Below are 24,740 nucleotides of genomic sequence, written 5' to 3'. Positions count from 1 at the left end.
CGTACACATGTATCCATGCAGAATGTATGTGTTTGCATGTACTCTTGGTGGTTTTGCTTCTAAATTTGTTAGCAATTTGTCTGTCTTGAATTAAAAATAAAACACACACATGCGCTCCAACCCTGAAGAAAAATTTGTGACACACTTTTGAATATGCCTCCTCTAAATTTACTGTTTTACAGATATTATATATAGGGTTATTTTAGGTAATACTAAATGAAAAGTGGATTGGCAAGACTTGTGAAATAGCTTATCAATGTTAGCAATTTATACAATATTAGCAACTTATATTGTATTGCACAGTTGATTCAAAGAATAGGTGGCCAATATTTGTGGATTGAGATAATTCACAGTATTTCAGGTGATATACTGCACACACTTTAGATTTGTCTCTAATTGTTACACAGACTCTGTTCTTCTGCTGTGTTCCCATCCTGGTTATTCCTTCTGTTTCTTAGCAGACAGAGCAGTTTCAGAATTGATGCAGTAAAATGCTCAGGTTTTTCCAGGTCTTCTTCATCCCTGTCCTATATTTATGGAGATTTATTCAAGTACACACCTATTCTTGTGGCTCTGAATTTCTACAATTATAAAAGGAACTATGTTAGACCAGAGAAATATAGTAGAAATTACTGCTTTTTAAAGATTATGTCATCTAGTGTATTTGGAACATAGTTCATGAATACAGTTCCGTGATTGAAATGGGAGAGATTACTAATGTCATTTGGATCTGGAAGCCACTGGTATCAAGGAAAATGCCCCATAAAAGCTGGCTTGCTAGAAAATAATCTTATACCTTAATTTAATATTCTTAACGCGGAATTCACTTTGTTTTCCATTTCAGTCTGTCATTTATGTTTAGTACTTTGAACTGCATTTGTAACTTTCTTTTCTAAAAATTAACTCATATCAATGCTTCTTATAGTCATACTTCCATCTTAGCTCAGATGAAAGTACTGACTACTCTGCTGCATTGTCCTTAATTGTCAAAAAAATTCCAATGTCTGACTTCAGATACACTGTCATGTTTATTACAGTTTTACTTCTGAATTAATTTTCATGTTAAATGCTTCTCTTCTTTCAGGCTGATACTTGTCAGTCAATGTAATTGAAATGTCACGCTGACCTTTATTTGAAATACTCTGAACTTCCTGTGGTTGTTGGAAGTTCTTTTTACTTTGATTCCAATTAAAATTCTTTAAATTACTAGTGTACAAAAACTGCATGCTAATTAACCTTATGAAACTGCCTGCTAATTAATCTTACAAACAATATATCTTTTACAGAGGTAGTTCAGCTGAGTCTGCCTGAAGATCAAAAGCTAAGCACCACTGCAACAACAGTAGGACAAAGTGTTGTCTTAACTTGTGCGATCCAAGGAACTCTGAGACCTCCCATCATCTGGAAAAGGAACAATGTTATTCTGAATAGCTTGGATCTGGAAGATATCAATGTAAGTAAGAAAAAGTTCTGTTAACACGTTATTATCAAAACTTTTCATAATATGTAACAAGCTCCATACTCCCAATGGTTCAAAGAAAAAATGGAAATTGTTTGCCTGCCAAACTCATTCTGTTTTTATTTTACTGAGCATTCAAACCCTTGCTGTTAAATATAGAGAAAGCATGTTTCACAGACAACAATTTGGAATAATAAACACGGCAATAAAAGCACATGAGGTCAAAATTGCAGCCCAAAATACTGACAACGTTGTACATTCAGGATTATACAGTCTTCAAACATCTAAAAAAAACACAAAAATCTGTGAAACGAACATTTTAATAAACGTAAAGTGACTTAGTATGAAGAGACCATTATAATAAACTTATCTTCTAATAATTCACTTAAAATGTATTTTTTTCCAAGACAAATATTGTACTAAAAAAATTGGTTGTTTTACTCATTCCTGCAGATATTCAGCAGCGTACATGGTGCTTCTCAAAGAATCACCAGCAAATATCAGTGTAACTTGCAAATCTTTATATTAGGAAGGCAAGTATTTGCCACCCAACTTTACCATGACCTCAAAATATGGAGCAAAATAGAAAACAAGGAACGTAATTTCTGACAAAACTAAAAATAAGTTTCAACTCTATTTTGTTTGACTCTGGTATGCTTAAATTGTTTTGGCCATTTTATGTTAGCGAAGTTACAAACGTGGACAAACCATTAGATCAAGAGTTGTACTTGCTGTTTGACTCAACTGAGTCTGAAATCAGTGAAACTATTATGTGTGTGCAGTCTCACTACAACCAAATATATGATTTGGTGACCTTTATTTTCTTACAAATGCTTTTATTTCTAGGATGTAAGTTGTACTTGCATGTCACCCTTGTCTTGTTTGATGTTTTTACATTAGTTCTGTTTGTAAATTGCTTTGAGGTGATGCTTTGCAAAAATAAAGGTCAATTTCAAAGCTTATCTTGCTAGAATGGTTGCCTTAAGTCAGTTGAAAGGCTTAGGATAAAATCAGCATCCTCTGAAAAGTTCTCAGTTAAGTTGCTTCTTTCGTTAGTGTAGTATTAATCATATGACTGACGTTCAAAAGTGTCTTGCCCATGTTCACAAGTTCCTTTCTGCATTATTTGATAGCTTTCTGTAAATATTCATGATACTTGTATATAATGATCTGGAGTTCTTACTAATTGCTTCTAAGTATAATAAATGGCATGCGCTGTAGATAGAAACAGGAACACGCATCTGGACACAGAAATAAAAGGGAAACTATGAATGGAGATAATGAGGCTAACAGCTCAGTTTTAAACTGAAAGATTCAGTTGACTGTATTTGCAGATATGAAAAAAGCAAATATTTTCAAAGCCTGGTAGATACATTTTGAGTACAAAAAGGAAAAAAAAACCCGCAAGCATCTTGTGCAGAGTGCAGGTAGCCAGGTGGTGGCAGTGGGGGCCACAAGGAGCTGCCCCATGCTGGACACTGACAGTTTGAGACAGTGCCAGAGGACTCACTACAGGACAGAGCCGAGTCCCTCAGCCACATTCATGGCAACTGTGGAAAAGCGTTCAGAAAAGGGCATAAAATACCAGAGGTGGAGGACAAAAAGAGCAAGAAACAACAAAGGGGAGTCCAAGGCTGGAGGAGTAGGAGATGCTCCATGGTGGCGGCAGCCACATGGCCTTCAGTACCCCTTCAACCTTGTGTACCACTCAGGCAGAGGATAAAGGAGTTTGAAGTGGAGAAAAGTTGAGCCCAAGGAAGGGAAGAAAGCTTTTTTTTTTAATATGTGGTTTTTTTTTTGTTTCCCACCACACAAAATAACAATTACTTACTTATTTTATTTGACAAAAAATTAAGCTAAATTTCCCAAGGTTGAATCTATCTTTATCGACCCTTCTTTGCCCACCATGGGAGTCAATACACAATCTCTCTGTCTTTATCTCAACCAATGAGCTTTCTTATTCACGTTCTTTCAGTTTCTCCCCCTGTCCTACTGTTGCTGGTATGTGGGGAATGAATAAAGAAGCAGCTGTGTGCAAGTCTGGCCATTAGGGCTACCTGGCACACTTCTGAAGTTTTTATCACAGCTGGACGAAAATAAAGTGTGGAATTTTTAGAGACTTATGGGATGCTCAATCTGAAATTAGACTGCAGTGGTGATAATATATTCAAAGAAAAACTGAAATTGCTAGAATTGACCAGATTTTCTCATATTCTTTTCTCATTTTCTTCCAGTGATAGGAATTCATAATTCTGAAGATTAATTCATTGTTTATTTGTTATCTTAAGAAAAAACATAAACAAACTGGAATGCTTGAAACTATTTTAAAGCAAAAATTATGTGATAGCTTTGACATTTAATATTAACAGTATAGTTACGATTAAAATATAGAAAAAAAAAGATAGATGCAATATCCATTATTAGCACTCATATATATATAGATGATATTTATCTAATATATCTTCATAGACAAAGTAACAAAAGGTGGAAGAAAGAGTTCATGGAGTCTGGAGTAAAAAAAAAAAAAAAGTTTCACTCTTTGCACTGATTTGATCCCCCTTTCTGTACTGATTTCTAGATGTTCCTTTGGTCTGTTACTTTTTCTTTTCTTTCAATATTTCTTTGGTCATTCCATACCTTTTTGAACCTTGTTCATCATGTATTCCCAGTTTGGTTCTTAGTGTCACATTTGCTTATAGGTTCAGGCAACATAATAAAAATAGAACCTTGAGGAAAAGAAAAATAATTGGACAAAAAAGAGTGGTGTTTTATTTTTGACTATGGAAAATTAATTTAGTACTTAAATGTATATTACCTTCAAAGGGACAAATGCAGAGGTCAGGATAGTTTATGTTGCAATTTAATCACCAAAGTATATATCATACTTATTCAGGAAATTTTAAACATTCAAAATGCCTAATGCCATGTATAATTTATGATGTCTCTAGAGAAAATATATTGCAGGCTTTACTATAGCTATATTATAAAACATAGTCATTTTTGTCTAACATTGGGAATTCTTAATTTACTCAGTTATATAAAAAACACGTCCACGTATCTCAAGACTAATAATGTTGTGTAAATAGTAGTACACTTTCTGAAAAAAAAACTTGACAAGCACTGACCAGGGAAAACAGACAATTTTTTTTTTCTCAGCAAAATGCATCAGACCTCATAGGATTATAGCATCACAGAATGGTAGGAGTTGGAAGGGACCTCTAAAGATCATCTAATCCTACCTCCTCATACAGCGGGTCCACCTAGATCACTCAGGAACATGTACAGGCAAGTTTTGAAAACCTCCAGAGAAGGAGACTCCACACCCTCCCTGGGCAGCCTGTGCCAGTAAAGAATACTTTCCTTATGTTCATGTGGAACTTTTTGTGTTCTAGCTTTTGTTCATTACCCCTAGTCTTATCAATAGACACTACGGAAAAAAGTGTTGCTCCTCTCTTCATATACACCTTTCAAATGCTTTTAAGTAATGATGAGGTCCACCGTCAGTCTTTTTCAAGGCTGAACCACCCCAGATCCTGCAGCCGTTCTTCATAAGAAAGATGCTCCAGTCCCTTGATCATCTTGGTGGCCCTGCAATGGGCTCTCTCCAGAAGTTCACTGTCCCTTGAGCTGGGGAGCCCAGAACTGGATAGAGGACTCCAGATGAGGCCTTACGAGGGCAGAACAGAGGGTGAGAAGAACCTCCTTTGACCTGCTGGCCACACTCTTCTTGATGCATCCCAGGATGCCATTTGCCTTCTTGGCCACGAGGGCACATTGCTGGCTCATGGTTAGTTTATTATCAACCAGAACTCCCAGGTTCCTCTCTGCAGAACTGTTCTCCAGTAGGTCAATCTCCAGCCTGTACTGGTGCATGGGGTTGTTTCTCCTGAGGTGCAGGACTCTGCACTTGTCCTTCTTGAACCTCATGAGGTTCCTCTCTGCCCAACTCTCAAGCTAGTCAAAATCTGACTGAATGGCAGCACAGCGTTCTGGGGAATCAGCCAGTCTTCCTAGTTTGGTGTCATCAGTGAATTTGCTGAGGGTACACTTTGTCCCCTCACCCAGGACATTGATGAAGATGTTGTATAAGACTAACCCCAGAACCAGCTCCTGTGGAACCCCACTTGTCACAGGCCTCCAACTTGACTCGGCTCCGTTGATCACCACCCTCTGGGTTTTGTCATTTAGCTAGCTCTCGATACACTCATCCAGTCCACACTGAGCTTTCTGATGACAATGTTATGGGAGATACTGTCAAAAACCTTGCTGAACTCAAAGTAGATGACATCCACTGCTTATCTAGCCAGCTGGTTATACTCCCGTAGGAGACTATCAGGTTGGTCAAGCCAAATTTCCCTTGGTGAATCTATGTTGAGTCCCCCTGATAACCATCTTTTCCTTCATGTGTTTTGAGATGGCATCCAGAATGAGTTTTTCCATCCCCTTTTAGGGATGGAGGTGAGGCTGACCAGCCTGTAATTTCCTGGGTTGTCCTTGCCCTTTTTAAAGACTGGAGTGACATTTGCCTTCCTTCAGTCCTCAGGCACCTCACCAGTTCTGCACAATCAAAAATGATGGTGTAGCTTAGCAATAACATCAGTCAGCTCCATCAGCACTCATGGGTGCAGCCCATCAGGTCTCATAGATTTATAGGTGTCCAGCTTGCCCAACAGGTGTCTAAACTCATCCTTGCCCACCAAGGGAAAGTCTTCTGTTATACAGACTATTCTGCTATCCTCCAGGGACCGGGCTTCCCAAAGGCCAGCTTTGGTAGAGAAGACTGAAGCAAAAAATGCTTTCAGTAGTTCTCTGCCATCTCTGCATCCTCTGTCACTGTGAGGGTGATGGAGCACTGGAGCAGGCTGCCCAGATGGGTTGTTGTGTCTCCTTCTCTGGGGACATTCAAAACCCACCTGGATGAGTTCTTGTGTGACTTACTCTAGGTGGTCCTGCTCTGGCAGGAGGGTTGAACTAGATGATCTTTCAAGGTCCTTTCCAACCCTTAAGATTCTGTGATTCTGTGATCCTTCTCCTTGAGTAGTTCCAGTAGTTCTTTTTTCATCCATGTAGGCCTCTTGTTTCCTTTTTCTGATTTTCTACTTGTGGGGACACAATGGAGGACTACTTGTGGAGCTTGGAGGAAATCACACTTGAAGATCAACCAGCTTTCTTGGGCATTCCTACTATCTAGGATCCTGCCCCATGAGATTCTTCCAAGTAGGTCTTTGAAGAGGCTAAACTTAGCTTGTCTGAAGTCCAGGGTCACAACCTGGCTTGGTGTCCTGCTTTTTCTATACAGGATTTTGAACTCCGCTATCTCATGTTCACGGCAGCCAAGGTTGCCTCCAACCTTCACATCCCCAACCAGACCTTTCTTATTTGTTGGCACAAGGTCCAGCAGTACACCCCTCCATGTTGATTCCTTGACTACTTGTGATGGAAAGTTATTATCAGCATTCTGTAGGAACCTCCTGGACTGTGCATGCTTGGCTGAGTGGCTTTGCCAGCAAATATCAGGGTGGTTAATGTCCCCCATGAGGACAAGGGATTGTGATTATGAGGCAGCTCTCAGCTATTTGTAGGCCTCATCCACTTCCTCTTCCTGATCAGGTGGCCTATAGTCATCATAACCAGAAGTCAGCATATACACAGGAAACCAATCAGTCTAAGCAGCAATGACAATGTGATTTTGTAAATCATAGCAAATGTTCGTACTAACAAATTAAGTCTTTGCATTGTCTGCAGTTGTCAGTATGAATTCAGCTATTCTCTTCAGGGAAAGATAAACTCAAAATCATATAATGTCCTATGTGTTTTACCAAAAGGAAAAATGCAACAAGAAGCAGCAAAAGAGGAGTCTAAACTCAAACTGTGCTGATTTTCTGTTTATTGAAAAACAGTCTCCTACTACAAGTGTACAGGATATATTTTTAAGGCTGTCATCTGTGGATTGGCTAAGAGTCAGTCTTAAATAATGAATACTGTTATACACTCTAAGATATTTTAAAGAAATGTTAAGAAATACTATTTGGCTTTCAAGGGATGAGAATAAAAATTGTATTTAAGAAGTGAATTTTAGAAATTATAAAATAACTTGGAGGATGCTATCAAGTGGTCAAATATGAATAATGTCACTGATAATATCCAGTTGGCAATTTTAGAAGTCCTTAGTACCCCTCGGTTCTTCGTATGGTACTTACGATTCCTATTTGTGGAGGTAATGCATCTTGCTACTGATCGTTCTCTTATTGAAACTGATGGGAGGCAGAGTAATCAGCATCCATCTGAATGAAAACCTGAAAAATTGTATGCTTCTGCAAATTTTACTTAACTCACTACAGAACTGATATCACAGGACATTTTGATGATATTTCAATACGCATCTAGAAAGGCATTTTTGCCTGCTGTTACTCTGCATCTTAAATTTCTTATCTATCTTTCCACTTCTTTGAATATGTCTTCTCTAACCTTTTAGTCATTACAGAAAATAATTCTCACTTACGAAAATTTTTTAAATGGTAGATTTTTTTTTCCTTAATGCAATTCATATTCCTCTTTAAAAAATGTTAATCCATTCATGTTTTAAACAAAATTTATTTCTCATTTGACTTTATTATTTTTTACCTTTTCTTTCAGTTTTGTCTTCACCTTCTTCACTATACATGTCAGCAATTGCCCTTTTCTTACAAGATGTCTGCCGTTTGTTCTTACATTTATACAACATTTACTTAGATAACTTGACCACGTGTAAAGTTTAACATCTGCTTAAGTTAGTAACTTTTTTAAAAAGTGTAGTTTAACTTGTGCTTACAGATAAAAGCTCATGTTATCTTCTTTTAGGCTACCTTCGTGGGATGCGTGTAATATTTCAGTTTGGGGTTTTAAAGAAATGTATAGATTATCTTTCTCTAGAAACTTCCCATTTGTTCATCTTGTTAAAATGGATTACAACTTTCACTTTTTTTGGTGTGATTCAAGAGTCTGCATTCTCTCATTGATATATTCTATATCCACCATGACACAGAAAAAAACCCCTTAAAACACCAAAATATTGTAATGGAAATGCCATTAGAAGCTAATATCCTCTGAAAAAACATGCTGCTTCACACTCTGGAGAGTTCTGCTCAGCAATTGGTGATGGAAATGTTTTTCATCCATGGACATATTTAAAAGAGGTAGATGAAGTGCTGAGCGACATAGCTCAGTAGTGGGCTTGGTAGTGTTAGGTTAGTGGTTGAACTCGATGATCTTAAAGGTGTTTTCCAACTGAAACAATTCTGTGATACAATTATGACTTTAAGGCAATTGGTTTTCTGCGTGTTTATGACAGAATCCCAGAAATTAGCCAGAAATGTCAGGGATGTTTTTCTGCTCCTCAAAGACAACTACACTTACAAGGAAAAAAAATCTCAATAAATTGTATTGGTAAATAAACCAGAGGAATATAAATTTAAAGAAAGTAAGGATTAATTGTCAAAACATAGTAGAAATTTCAAATTCATATAGACATGTTTCTTCTTTCTTCAGTGGCCTGAAAGAGAGAATGCTTGCCTCCAGGTTTGCCTTCAGTCAATTCAGTGACTTTCTGAATTTTTGTAGCAAGTTCTGCATGATTTTGCTTCATTTATCAGGAGGGTTTCAGCCTTCCTGAAACATCACCTCTGACCTTCCGGAGTCTTTGCTATGACTTTCTTACCCCTCTGTGAGGGAAAGTGTTGGCTTCATATGATATGAAGGGAACAAAACCACCTCCTTCCCTTAGGCCTTCCTTTCAGAGATGATTCCCCTAACCTTTTCCATCAACATCGAACAAATCAAACTGGTTGATCATAGTACCATAGTAAAAAAGCTACCAGTCTTGCTTAATAGAAAAATAGATTCCCAAACAGCTTATTTTGACCTTTCCTTAGTAAATAGATGAATTACAATCCAGCAATTGCAGTGTCCTATCTTACATGTGGTCTGTGTATGTTACAACTGGGACACACAAAATTAACAGCCTAGTTGAAGATTTTCCTTGTATGTTATGCTTATGACACTTCTTAAACCTGTTACATCTCTCTTACACCTTTTCTCCTGATTTTTATATTGAAGTGGATGGATTTGACTAACAAAGACTCATTAAAGTCAGCAGGTTTATATTTTCATCTGTATTGAATTGCCTTTTATCTGTTACAAGGTGTTTCTTTAAAGCAAGTTATGTTTTTACCTTTTCTATTTAATGGGTCAAATACCTTTCTTTTCACTATCCTGTCTTAAAAATGAAGTGCAAATAGTTATTGTCAAAGATGCCAATCAGCTTTATCAACTCTCTAATACCTTTTAATTTTTTTATACCTATGTCAGAAGTCTTGACTGCCAATGCAATCGTCTCATTCTTTTCTCTTCTGTCCTTTATTTTTCTCTTCCACAGAATCCTAATTAATTCTTTCACAGTGGGATAAATCACACAGAAGGGTAACTTTGTATACATGTAAGACTTGCAAGATTTTATATTTGTTTTGAATATTGAAGCTATGTCAATATTTATCTTAGTGACACTGTAAAACAGATCTAGCCTGATACTAGTGTTGATCTGTACCTTCTGGGTTAACGAAGTACGGTGAAAAAAGATTGTGACGAAGTTTAATTTATAACTATTGATTTCCATTAAAATAATGTAGATATGCAAGTTCTGTAATTCTAGCTTAATCAAAATTATAATACTGCAGGACTTTATGATACTTTATGTACATCTTTTTTATGATGGGCGCCGTTTTAACTTTGAGCCAGTTGACAATTTTAAATTAAGAAGCATTAAGATCCTTGTGGGCTTTCTCTTCTATTGTGCTAGTTCAGTCTGCTTCATTTTATCTTCATTGCAAATGAAAGTGTTGATTTCAGAGGTGAACAGAATCATGTTCTGTGGACCATAATCTACTCTCATGATTTCAACAGTAATTGAGATCATGATTGGGTCCTTTTCCCATGAGAGATGGGGATAAAGTAATTGCTTCTTGCAGAATTGAGTCTGTTGTCATGCGCTGCTTACATTTCTGCATTCTAGAGCTTTTCTGCTAATCATAGCCAAAGTAGCTGAATCTTTTCACAGAATCACAGAATCTTAAGGGTTGGATTTTAGTGTTTTCCTGTTTGTTTTTCAGGAGTTTAAAGTGAAAGGCCTTTTGACAGTGAGAAATGGTAATATAACATGTATATCCAATCCCCCTTGCTTTGAAGACGTCCTTGAAAATAACTTGAGGCAAGCCTTGTTAAACTACCTGGAAGGCAGTACTATACATTTTTGACATCTGCAGTCAGAAACTGATAATAAAATAAAAGGGATATTATGGATTTCTGAATTATGATTGGTTCTTCCAAACCAATGTCTATACACAGCATATTGGACACAACTTTTGAGGAGTAGCTGAAATTATAGTTCTATATTCCTGGCTATTTAAGACAGTCTCTGTGTAAGCTAAAATATGTGAAGAACATAGGTGTTCAAAGCATAGCTGTCCTTGTTCTACATGGACGTATCTTCCAGTACATTGCAGCTGATCCTGTCTAGTTTCATTGGAGATTTCAGAGTATATCAGTGACACCTTTATTTAAAGAAAAGTAGAAATTTCTGAAAATAAACTTATAATATAAAGACAAAAAATTAACAACTTATTTGATTATTGTTGCTATTTTAGAATATAGTTATAACACTCCTGCTTGTTCTTTTAAAGTTTGCCATAGTAAATAATGATTAGCAGATTTTTTAGAAGCTTGGAAATATTTTAAGGATACAGAGCTAGTGATTTTATATTAATGTTTTCCTTTTAGAAAGCTTTTATGCATATCTTCATTTGATCTCTAGAGGTCCCTTCCAACCCCTACCATTCTATGATTCTATGATTATTCATTCAAACATTGTTTATTATTGTCCTACTATTATAGTAACCTGTACTCTTTTTTTTATCATATTATCATAGAATCATTTTGGCTAAAGAGACCTTTAAGATTATCAAGTCCAACCTTTGTCCTAGCCCTATCAACCACTAGACCATTTCCCTAAGTACAAATCCAACACTCTCTTAAACATTTCCAAGGACGTGACTCCATCACCTCCCTGGGCAGGCAATTCCAATGCCTGACAACCCTTTCAGTAGAGAAATTCACAGAATCACAGAATGGTAGGGGTTGGAAGGGACCTTTAGAGATCATCTAGTTCCACTCCCCTGCTAAAGCAGGTCTACTTAGATTAGGTCACACAGGAATGTGTCCAGGTGGGTTTTGAAAACCTCCAGAAAAGGAGACTCCACACCCTCCCTTGGCAGCCTGTGCCAGGGCTCCCTCACCCTCACAGTAAAATAGTTTTTCCTTATGTTTAAATGGAACTTTTTGTGTTCCAGCTTTTTTCCATTACCCCTTGTCCTGTTACTGGGCACTACAGAAAAAAAGTGATGCCCCAACCTCCTGACATTCACCACTTAGGTGTTTATAAAAAATAATTCCTCCTCATATCCAGACTGAACCTCCCCTGACACAACTTGAGGCCGTTTCCTCCTGTTCTAGCTTGTTACTAGGGAGATCAGACCAACACCCTCCTCATTACAACTTCCTTTCAGGTAGTTGTAGAGAGTGATAAGGTCTCCCTTCTTTTCTCAAGACTAAAGAGCCCCAGGTGCCTCACAGGACATGTGCTCCAAATCCTTTATTAGCTGGGTAGCCCACCTCTGGATCTTCTCCAGCACCTCAATGTCCTTCTTGTAGAGAGGGGCCCAAAACTGGACATGGTATTCGAGGTGCAACCTCACCAAAGCCAAGTACAAGGGAATGATCACCTCCCTACTCCTGCTGACAACAGCAGTCACCAGAACTTATCACATCTTTCTTTTCACTCTTTTCCATCTTCTCTGTATTATAAAATTAGGAGAAAGCTGCCTTCGAAATTTTTGTAAGCATCTATTTTTACTACCATTTTTCTTTCTCAATCCTTTGTTTTCAGTACAAATTCACTGTTTTTTATGTTCTTTATCTGTATATAGAAAGATGCAGATTATGTCTGCAGTCTATATTGCTGATACTACCATATTCAGTTAGTGTTATTGGTTTCTGATTGGTGCATAAAATATGCAGCTTCATTTTAATGTAAAGTTATAGACTTATTTTTCTCATTTTTTATGCAGCATACATTCCTTCAGCTGGGTGAAAAATGACATCATTTTTGAATTCTTTTATTACCACGTGCACATTTATTTTTCCAACAGCTTTTGGCCAAGCTGTTTGATAGTACTTTTGCTATGCTACTAGAGTCAATGTTTTCCACAACTGTTTGATAAGAATTATGTGAAAGAATTTTATAGCACACAAAGGAAATACTAAGATTTTGAGGTTATTATTTTAGAAAAGAAGTCTAAAAAGAGCAACTTGTACTAGGTGACAGCTAGCAGTAAAGGTCAGTCCTCTTTAAAAAAAATGAGAAAGGTGCTTTGTTAATAATGGCCTTCTGTGGCTTCCAGTCCTGGCTTTCAAATCATCACCATAGTATATTAAGTAGGAGATCCACAACATCAGAAACAAAACTGCTTTGATATCCAAGAGTCACTGACCAAAGAGGCACCATTGCTTAAACACACATACACAAAAGAACCCTAAAACAACATTACTTATTGGGAATTTGGCTCAACTGGCATTGGTATTATTTTAACAAATAATGATTTTAAAAAAAAAAAAAAATCCAGCAGTATTGCACCGAGGTATTGATTCAGTACTGACTCAAAAATAAATTTACCACCCAACTGTAAAATCACCAGTACTGCTACTTGCAAAAGTGACACGAAGCCAATTACTTATCCAGTTCAAGCCTGCTTAATTTGCCAGCTCTGAGGAGATTACAACAGAATATGGTATGTCTACCACATTTTCAGATGATGACATTTAAGATTTCTCTGAATCAAACTGTTCAGTCATCTGTCTACCCCTACTACCAATATCATGTATCCATTCATATATAAATTTTAGAAATTATCTACTTTAGTACAGAATTTGCCATACTCTAGTACAGTAAAATATCAATGCCATGCCACTTTTGTCTACAAGATGTTTTAAATTTTGTGCCGCAATATGGCAAATGTTAGGAATTCTGTGAAATGTCACTTATGGTTAATGAAAGATAATTGAAATTCTGTTTTTCATGGGGTATACTTTATCATCAGAAAATAAATTAATTCAGCCAAAGGCTTTGAAGTTTAAGCTGAGAGTGTTAAAAATTATCATTTTAAATTAAAATAAAAAGAAGGCAGGGGAAAGAAGTACCTTTTCTCATGTTCCTCTGTATTAATTCCTTTCTGTGCCATGAATTTCATCATTAGTTAGCAACTGTTGATGATGGGGTTATAATTAGAGTAAAACATAATTTAATCCAAAAGTTAGCTAGAGGGATCAGCAGCAGGAAAAAAAATATCTCTAGTTTCAGTATTCCAAGATAAGACTGTCTATATATACAAAAAATGTGAACGATGGAATTTCAGTAGTGCAGTTGCATATGGTGACAGTAGCATAGAAACTTTCCCATGAATAATACCATTTTATTATTTAGTATTAAAGCATAGAACAAAGGTGAAACAAGAAAATATAGTATATGCGGCTTATATATATAGTATATGTTCATAAAGGTCATGTACTTCTAATGAATTTTTGGGTCCATTACAGAAAGTAGTATTTAAAAAAGCAAAACATAAATACAAATATAGAGATAAATATAAACAATAATGAGGTATTGAGAAGTAAAATGATTTTGGTAGATCTCATACTGTCTTGAAGTCTGCTAACAAAGAGTTAACTGTTGTTGCAACAAGAACATTACTTACTGTGATTGACACAGCAGTTGTAAAATTGAAGCAGTTGATGTCTCACAGAAGAGAGAACCTGTTACTCTCAATTCGAAGAGAGTAACAGTTTTGTTTAACTGGAGTTTAAGATATTCTTTTCAATAGTTGAAAATACTTGTGTTTGATTTGTTTTTTTGACTTTTATAATACTTGTACCTCAATTAGGCATTTTACTTCAAAATAATACACCATTTATTAAGAATATTTTAAATAGTAGTACATAGTAAACTTTGTATGTATAATAAATTACGAGAGTGTTTAAAACAAAGTTCTTAAATATCAGCAAGATTTCTTTACTTTGTTAATAACATCCAGAAAATAATAATGGGTACTATTCACAATTTCTTTAGGAAACAGGGAATTTGCGTACTGGTTTCTGTGACTTCAAGATGGAAAGATGTGTACTGGAAAGAAGAAACAGAAATATTTTACTGGTCATAATACATTAAAAAGATGAGATTTTTTTTAAGGTCAGATTTATACTCTTGTATTTGTATATGAACAAGCATCAAAATATATGATACCTGTAGGCTTATTTACTTTTTTCATAGCATTTTGACTTCCAATTAGTAAAAGAAGTCCTACTTGGTACAGGTCTAGGAAATATGTTTGTCAGTGCTACTACATGTGGGAAATTTGGGGATTTTTTTGACAACTTTCTGAACTTTCTGTAAGTTTTGTAGCAGGATCTTCTTGTAATAGCTTCCAGTTTACTTGATCGGAAAGCCCAACTAGAGGATACAAAGACTGTCATTAAATGTATCATCACGATTCATTTATATAGAAAAGAAAAAAGAAAGATTGGTTCCTACATAACTAGTTTCAGTGATTCCAGTGCAAGTCTTCAGGTAGCTGCCAATGACACTGAAATGTCTGCTTTCATTGACATCAAGGAATTGATCTTGCATAGTGATGCTATATTGTGATAGAAGATTAGACTGATGAATGTGTAATGTTGGGTTAGTGGTTTGAGCAAAGGCACTGTGTATGTGATGCCTGCAGGTAATTAAGATTGGTATTAAATGTAAATTATCTCAGTTATTAAGTTTTTATTAGTGTAATTCGACCTTTTCTTATTGTACTTCAGCTCATACAAAATGCTCACTTAAGATTGACTAGGATTTGCTTTTTGCTTAAAAGACTCTTAGAAAAATTTTTTTATGAGTATTGAGTGGCATGTCAATCCGGGCTAGACCCTTGATAAGTGAAGCTGCTGTGCTAGCATTCAAGCTGTCAATATTTTGATTTTATAAGCAAAGGGCAAAAGAACGCAGTGGATAGATGTCCTTCATTTTGTTTTGTGTATTCAGGCGCATACTTTAAAAAAATCTTTTGTATAGGAATTACATTCAAAACCTTTGTATGTATGTGTCTATTTCTTACATAACATACTCGATAATGAACTGACACAAATGGCACTGTGTTAATAATCCAAATAACACGTATAATTGGCCCTATATTCTTTCTACAGTTGTCTGGAGATCATCCATTAATGCTTCATATAAAATGAGAGAGCATCTTAAAGATAATTATTCAAGTGACGGTATGGGTTTTTTTCCTTTATACTGTAAGAATAACCTAAAGTGAATCACTCTTATTTTCAAAATCAGATTTAAAGGTACTGGGTTTATTTCTTCTTTTTTTTTCCCCCATATTTTCTCTTCAGATGCCACATAGTAGGAGATTGTCTACCCATCTTTGTCTTTTTGGTTGTTGTGGTTTAACTCCAGTCAGCAACTGAGCATCGTGTCTTGTCTCCCTCACTCCTCCCCCTGCAGTGGGATGGGGAGAAGCATCAGGGGAAAATATAAAAGTAAAACTCATGAGATGAGATAGGAACAGTTTACTAACTATAATAAAATAAAATCTAACAACTACAATAACACTGATAATAAGATTTTTTTTTTAAGGATAAGTAATTTTTTAAAATCCACTACAAAAACAGAATCAAGTGCTGCACAATGCAATTGCTCACCACCCACTGACCAATGTCCAAGCAGCCATCTGCCCCTCTCCACCAACTTCCTCTACTTCATACACTGAGCATGACATCCTATTGTACAGAATAGCCCTTTATCCAGTTTGGATCAGCTGTCCTGGCCCTGCTCCCTCCCTGCTTCTTGTGCACCCCTAGCCCACTTGTTTTCATGGAAGAAGAGGCCTTGAATCTGTGCAAGCACTGTTCAGCAATAAGCAAAAAGATCTTTGTGCACTATGGAGAAAATTAACTCTGTCCCAGCTGAAACCAAGATGTTGGTTTAGGAAGTTTTTTCTGCAGGATATTTGAAAGCTGTATGTGTTTGGCAAGATATTTTATAACCCATTTGTCTATCACAGGTGACTAAGGTAGTTTGTAATGAACCCAAATTTGTCCTATAGAGCTTTTGCAGATTATCTGCCTGTCTCACTGCTGAGTAGCTCAGAAATACATAGGATGGACATGATGAAAATTGGATGAAAATTTTAGTAATAAAAAAGTTTAAAGGTTTATTTTTTTCACTGTTCATAGATTCTCTTGAGTTTGTAAAGAAGCATCCTGAGAAATTTGTTTCTGTGAAATAAAAGACGTTAACTACTTTAAGATGAGCGCAGTTCAGGAACCAAAGATATGAACTATCATCAACATAAGAAAAGAGGTTTGCACTCATGAATCTAAAAGTGAAACCCAGTATTTTATGCAATAGGGAAATAAAAAAACTCAATAAACTTTATAAATTTAGACAAAGGGGCTTGTAAGCTGATTGAAAATAAATTCAGTCATCTCAGTGTAATTCTAAAGAGATGTTTTCAAAATTGGGAAATTTAGGAAGTATTCAATGATTTTCTTCCACTATTTCTACAAATAAAATGTATTTAAAGACGGAAAGTATAAATAGGGAGACTTTGGCCAAGCTCATTCCACAAATCTGACCCTGAATTGACTCACCTTAAACCATAAAATTGTTCTGGTAGTTCTGCTTCTTTGGAGCCTCCTAGCACTTTGGAATGTCATCCAAGTAAACTGCACAGTGCAAAGAAAATTTATTTTTGTAGTTTTAGTAGGGAGTGTAATAATAAATACAACTACAAAAAAAAAAAAAAAGGAGCAGTTTAGTGGAATTGTAATAAACTATGGTAATTGGGTAATTATTATAAATTCATGTCACTGGTTATGATGTTAAATTGAAAAAAATATGAGAAAAGAATGTCAAATAGCTTTATCTGTTTAAATCTGATGCTATAAAAATTTATATTTTTAAAAAGGAGTAGAAGTTAAATGGTGTATGAGTCATTCTGAAGATCTCTGAGTAACATCAACCAATAAAAAAGACAGCTGTATGAGAGCATGCTGAAATTTCCATTTAAAAGAAACTGTATCTACTCAGTTGGAGAGTCACAGAATCACAGACTAAGAGCATGGCAAGGATTGGAAGGGACCTCTAGAGAGCATCTAGTCCAGCCTCCCTGCTAAAGCAGGTTCACCTAGATCAGGTCACACAGGAGCGCATCCAGGCAGATTTTGAAAACCTTCAGAGAAGGACACTCCACACCCTCCCTGGGTATCCTGTGTCAGGGCTCCCTCACCCTCACTGGAAATAAGTTTTTTCTTGTGTTTAGGTGGAAATTCTTGTGTTCCAGCTTTTTTTCCATTACCCCTAATCCCATCAATGAACACTACAGAAAAATCCTGTTCAACTAATGATCTGAGCTCCTGAATTTCAGTCTTAGGAAGAGATAATAGAAGATGAGCTCTACATTGACGATTTGTATGAAAAGCTTAGGAAGATATGCACCGAAACTTCCTTGAAATATGAGAGTTAGTTAGCTGTTCTGAATTACTCACTGAATAATCATGTTTTTCTCCATCAGCAATAGAGTGATACTGGCTTTGCTGGAAAACAGCCTTTGTAAAAATCCCTCTTTCTTTTTTTGTTCCCAGTCTCCCCAGTGTCAAGAACTGGAGACCCCAATGAAATACTTATAATATCTAATTGTAGGCTGAAAGTTTGTTTCCATTGTCAGAAGAGAGAGGTAGGCAGTAACTCAAAGCAATGAGCAAAGACAGATCCACCAAACTGTCCCATTAAAGGATCTTGCTGCCTTTAGCTTTCTCAATTGACTCTACAAGAAGCTCAGAAAAAATAATCTCTCTTGGCTAAAGTTTGCTAGCAGTAATAACCTCAAATCATTGTCTCATGTTGCATTCTTCAGAGTGGACTTTCTTTTAAGATCCTGTCATTTCCTTCTCTATATACTATACTACTACTTACCTTCTATCTTTCCTTAATTTTTTACTTGATTTAAAATTTTCTGTCAGATTCATTCTTCAAACAGGGGATTTACACTAGATTCATGATTTGTTCTTATTTCTGCTGTGAAAAATGAGATTGGGAGAAGGTATACAAAATTTATGCATGGGAAATTTAGGTTTGTTTTCCTTCTTAAGCTAGAAGGAAAACCTTAAAAAGTCTTGGATTTCTGCCAAATGCAATTATTCTCAGATTTCTTCATATAATTTAATTTCTTTCCAACATGCAATAGCAAACCACAGACTTGCAGGGTTCTGCCAACGTCAACAGAGAAACTGATTACTTAGGAAGTCAAATGAAATCAAATGCAGAAAGCATGGAGGGATGTATAGGGAAAAAAAAAGAGTTTTATGCATACTGACAGTGTTTTACAAGTAAACAGCTGTTGTTTTGAAAATACCTAGATGGCTGCAGCTATTGATGCAGGCTTCCCTTCGCAGACTAGTAAAAAATTCTAATCCTCTAAGTGCAAATTATTTCCCTGATCATTTCAGAGACAGATTATTTTTTGTTGCTTTTGCCATAAGAAAATCAAGATTTCTCTTTAAAAGGAAGAAAGTCTCCAGATATATTGCATTGTCATTGTCACTGAGCTAGTAAAACAGTGTTTCAGTGTTTACATTATTAACTATCGGTAAAAAAGGTAGCAGTCAATATAATTTTCTTCTTTGTTGTAGGTTTGTCAAAGACTGCAACTGAAAATACAGGTTTTATCTTTAATCAGAAAGCTATTAATTCAAAATATTTGATGCTTACTAATTTGATTTATTAAGGACCAGTAAGCTCAATTTTCTGGCTGAAGATAATGTAGCTAAGAATTCATATCTCCAGTTCTCATGTTCTCATTTCTGTAATATTTTCTTTGTTATATTTTGTCTTTGTTATCTTTCTCTTTTTTCTTTCTGTCCTCCGAGTGTGGAGTTTTGGAGTTAAGATTAATAATTTATAGTTCTTTAGAAGTATCACCAGTTGTTTCTTCTGACCGACATGAAATTAACCCATAAAATCAGTACTGTGAAAATGTGTTAAGTGTAAACTTTCTTTTTACTATGTACTAATGTTGAGGTACTCATGCTTGCTGGTGTTCCATCAGCTGCCAGAAACTGAGGTTAAAAAGAGGAAATTTCAGAACAAGATTCTTAACTACTACACAGATTCCTTAAATACAATATGTTCAGTTAAACATTTGGATTTCTATAAAAAAGTGAGGCTGAAATGTTCAGAAAATTATCATCCAGGCCTGAAAAATTACAAAGAAAAAAAGTAGTAAAACCACTCACACAACAAAAACAAACTAGAATTTCATATAAAAAAGAGAAAAGAATTTTGATTTTTTTTTTCAGTTCAAGATGAACCTTTAGACCACTCAGAAGGTAGAAAACCCAGGTGTCAAGACAGAGTTTGAATTATGATCATCAACATTTTAAGTATGATACACATATGTTATTTGGGATTCTAAGGACTAGACCAAAAGTTATTCTGTGGGGATGTTAGACCTTCTTTTCTACAACAATCATGTTTTCTGACTTTTAAATAAATTAAAAAATCTTCTAATTTTTTTTTCATATTCAAACCAGCAAAATCGAGACTGTATTCGTAATTCAATATTATGAGTTTTTTAAGTTATCTGAACTGAATTCTCTGTTATATGTTAAAAGCAAGATTTGAGCAGCAAACAGTATGGATGCACTAAGTGAAAAAAAATTAAAATACAATATTTTTCATTTGGGTTGAAGTTTGTGATCTCTAGGTGAGAGAATATTAGAGATTTGGAGTACAGAGGTTTTTATAGAAAGCAAAAGGAAAAAATGGTTATTTAAGAGAGAAACATATTGACAATAAATTAACTCTGGTATAAAAAAAAAAAAAAACAAACCACAAACCAAACAAACAAAAAAAAAATACTAGTCTCTGTGATGATGAAAAAAATTAAAGCTAATTGTCTAATACATTCTCCTGTGGGGAGAGAACTGACAACAGTCTTTCTAGAACTGTTAATGAAGAAGTGCAGGCAAATGATCATTGATTCTCATATGCAAAGCATTAGCATATGAAAACCAGATAAAAAACCAAAGGCAACATTTCTTTCAAAACAATTATCACCTTTAGGTACATATCGACAACTAAGCAAACATTCACTGTCAAATGAATGTTTTCTTTCTGTATGCCTCTACCCATTATTCATGACACATATCATTATTTTTCAATGTCAAGTCCTTGAACAGAACAGAGTTGCAGTGGAATCATTGTTAAAATAATTGTTTGATTCTATCTTTTTTATTCATGACAAGAGTAATTAGAATTTCTCAATTTAATTGTAGAAGTTCCATGCCTTTTTCTATTTGAACTGTAAGCTATTTAAGAAAAACTGTGCTTGTAGCAATGTTTGTAGGGTCATCCAACTTTTTTTCAAAAGGTAAAAAGCCCTTTTTTTGTATGTATTGCTATTGATGTTTCAAGGCTGGTTCAATGATGTTTGTATGTGATGCAGCTTTTTTCAACTTGTGAGTTCTTCTATAAAACACTAATTATGTCAATGTTCAGTGTAAAAAAACTTCATTCCTTCTTCCCTATCTCTTCCCAAATGCTGCTTACAACATTAAGTTCTCATTGTGTTGAATTGTTTCCTTTAATTAACAAAGCAAACATTGAATTCAGTATAACAATGAGCTAAGGCCAGTTGTTTTGTAGTTGTAAAAAACCCAAATCAAACAAGAAAGAAAAAAAACCCCCACTACCACAAAAGAAAAGCCATCCATGATGTGCAAACTGAGGAATGAAATGAGATGTCAATTGGAAATCCTATTGAAATACTGAAGTCTCAGTAAAATAATCACATGAATGTTTTGTCCATGGTTTCTATGAAAAAGAAGGGAAAATCCATAACACAGTTATCCATTTACTTAGAAAATAGCTATGGTACCTAAAGATATCACCATGCTATAGTAAATGAAAGATCTAGAATAGATAAGTGTGCTCCAAAGTAATATCTAATAGTTTAGCATAAGAAATGACAAATTAAACTAGTCTCCAGGCTGCACTGGAGAAGCTGAGTGTTAATATGTTGCATCCTATGTCCTATTTTTTCAGAAATAACTTTTGCATAGATTAGGAAAAAAAATTTAGACAACAATAATATTAGTCATTTGCTAGATAAAATATTGGCACTCCTAGTATCCTTCTTTTGAACAGCTGTTCTTTATTCTTCCACTAATAACAGTAACACTTTGATAACAGTGTTCAGCTAGTGAGGGGAAAAAAGTTAATTGAACTTATTGCTTCTTCTGCTTTGGAAAGTGATAAAGATAAAGGTAGATTATTTTCTTCTCTTAATGAGGAACTAGCAAAATAATCTAAAGAACAGATCTGTGCAATGTGAAACTTATTTGCTTCAACATCTCTGGGCAAAGAAATATCGTGAGATATATGTAATCTGATTTATATTTAGAGTACATTTAAGGAAAGAAAACTGAAAAAAAAAAATTATGCTTAAATTACAATCTACCAGAAGACTGAAGATATTATAGTGAAGGGCACCTTGAATAAAATATGATCGTAATATTCCTAAGATAATTTCCTCTGGGAAAATAGAAAATTATATGATTCTATGATTCTGTGTCCTCTGGGAAAAAAGAAAAACTACAAAGTAGAGACTGAAAAAAACCCAAATCCTCAAAAATTCAGAATAATTCATGGAAGAATGTAAGTATAATTGTAATGGACCAGAGGTTAATCTAGTCCAGTATTTTGTCACTGATAAAGTTCAAAGGATAGAATGTAAGAATAAGGAAGAATGTAAGAATGTAAGACTCCTTGATTGAGGTGTCATAGCTGAGTTTTCTGGTTTTGAAAGCTTTTGATAGACTGTTCTGGAAATTTAAAGAATTTACAGAGAAGGCTACAAGGTTTGTGATTAAATAAATAAGGAAGAATTGATTGGGGATGTAAAGGTCAGGGCAACTTTTGTTGCAGTGATAGTGGGATGGCAGAGTTGAGGAGCCCAAGAGGAGGCAGCAAGGCAAAAAGCAGGAGGCCAACAGTGAGTTTCAGGAGAGCAGATTTTAGCCTGTGCAAGGACATGCTTGGAAGATTCTCACTGGAGACTGTGCTGAAAGAAGAGAGGTCTGAGAGAGCTCACTGATTTTCAAAGATCACCTCCTCCTCTATGCTCAAGAATGGTCCATCACAGTGAACAAGGTAGCCAGAAGCCTGTATTAATGAACAAGGATCTCTGGCAGAATGAAAATAAAAATGAAGAAAGGTGGAAGCATGTGACTCACGAAGAACATGGAGTCACTATTTGAATATGTGGGATTAGGAAAGACAAAACCCTTGTGGAACTGAATCTGGTGAGGGACATGAAGTCTTGAGGTAGCCCTCAAAACCCTTTTATAGGTAAAAAAAAAAAAAGGTAAAAAAAAAAAGGTAAACCCTTTATAGGGTTTCTGGGATATAGCAGCAGCAAGAGGATTAGCAGAGAAAATATGGGCCTATTGCTGAGTAGGGCACAGGACCTGGCACAAAAGATGCTAATGTACTGAAAGCTTCCTTTGCCATGGTCTTCTCCACTAACACTTGCCTTCAGGAATCCTAGATCCCTGAAATCAGTTTACAAAAGTAGTAATTTAATGACTCTCTGAATCTAATTAGACATATAGGTATAGCTTGGTGGTTATTCCTACTCTGATGAATCAAATAACTGTTGGATACCTTGGGCTCTATATGTGAGCATGTATGTGTGTGAATATTTCTGTTGAGTATAATACATATATGTGTATATTTTATAGAACTATATCCTGTGGTTAATCACAGAGGATAATCTATTCTTTTTTTTCCTAAGTTTTTAAGGGCTATTTTAGAGGCTTCTTATATTAGGGAATATAAAATGGCTATAAGGTGACTATTAATAAGTTTGGGATGAAAAGAAGGCTCTTTAGCATAAATAAGTGTATTGAGAAGCTTTGACATGTCTTAATAATACACAAGAAATGTAGCAGAATTTACAATAGACTATCATAAAGCATAAGGTTATAGAGCATAGTTTTCCTTCAGGAACATGGCCTGACCTACATATTGTAGAAGATCCAGCATACTTTCTCCTAGTATGAAACTGTGTTTTGGATTTTTTTCGTCACAGTTTATACACTTTCATTTCTGATTTCAATATTTTACATCATAAACTCAAATAATTTAATTGCTGTTTTATGTAAATACATTAAGTATATAAGAATAAAGTGATTCCTAGGTGTAACTGAAGAGAAGTTAACTGTCAAGAAGTGCTCTTGAAAAATTAAATCATGGTATACAATGTAAGAAAAAAATTCATAGCATTATTTGTCTAAGCACTTCAGAATCTGAGACAGACTGGAAGAAGCTGGATTAGATTAGGACCTTTTACATATTCATAGAGTCATAGAATGGTGGGGATTGGAAGGGACCTTTAGAGATCATCTAGTCCAACCCTCCCTGGGTTTAATATTTGTAAATATTAAAGAGATTCCCCACATATTCTAATATTATTAGAATACATCATTATGATACATCATTATAATACATAATAAAATATTTTACATATTATATTAATCCTTTTAATATATGAAAAACAACAAGAAAAAGAACCCCACTATTAAATATTCCATGCATTTTTTACAATAATTGATATAGTTAACAACAGATTTTCAGTTTTAAATGATACTATTTTAATTAAAATTCAACTGAGAATTGAATTGGGAATTGGAATGAGGGTCAAATTTTGGACTCTAATCCAGTGAAATCTATGTGTCTATTAAATATATATTACAGAGTGAAGTTAAAAAGTGTGACTTAAAACAAAGAAAAATGACGATTCTTTATTTTCTCCTCATTTCAAAGGATAATCACACTTCCACGAGATGTCGCTTCTCTTGTTAAACTGTGCAGAGATATAGTTTTTATATTTGACCAGATCAATCCTAAATTACTTTTCTTCTGCTAATTGTCACAGAAAAATAAACAAACATATTACTTTTGCAGAGATTAACTGTTAAAATAAAAGTCATATTTCTTTTACAAATAAAAATGACAAGATCAAACAGCTCCACTGTTCACAAATGTAATATTTGGTTTTCAGATTACTGTCATCTATTCTGGTTT

The 24,740-nt window shown here is 35.1% G+C and overlaps 1 protein-coding gene across 3 annotated transcripts in view; it reads left to right on the top strand.

Annotated features, from left to right (window-relative positions):
* The window catches only part of FSTL5 (follistatin like 5), a 296,370-nt gene that overhangs the window by 192,457 nt on the left and 79,173 nt on the right, over positions 1 to 24,740 (top strand). For all 3 annotated transcript variants that reach the window (XM_061992991.1, XM_061992992.1, XM_061992990.1), the window contains exon 6: positions 1,287 to 1,453. In XM_061992991.1, coding sequence (XP_061848975.1) covers positions 1,287 to 1,453 — 167 coding nt within the window. The remainder of the gene's footprint in view (positions 1 to 1,286; positions 1,454 to 24,740) is intronic.

The sequence above is a fragment of the Colius striatus genome, chromosome 3 (genome assembly GCF_028858725.1).
Source record: "Colius striatus isolate bColStr4 chromosome 3, bColStr4.1.hap1, whole genome shotgun sequence".
Classification (NCBI taxonomy): domain Eukaryota; kingdom Metazoa; phylum Chordata; class Aves; order Coliiformes; family Coliidae; genus Colius; species Colius striatus.
Note: the sequence above shows the minus strand (reverse complement) of the source record. Positions and strands in the feature narration are given on the sequence as shown.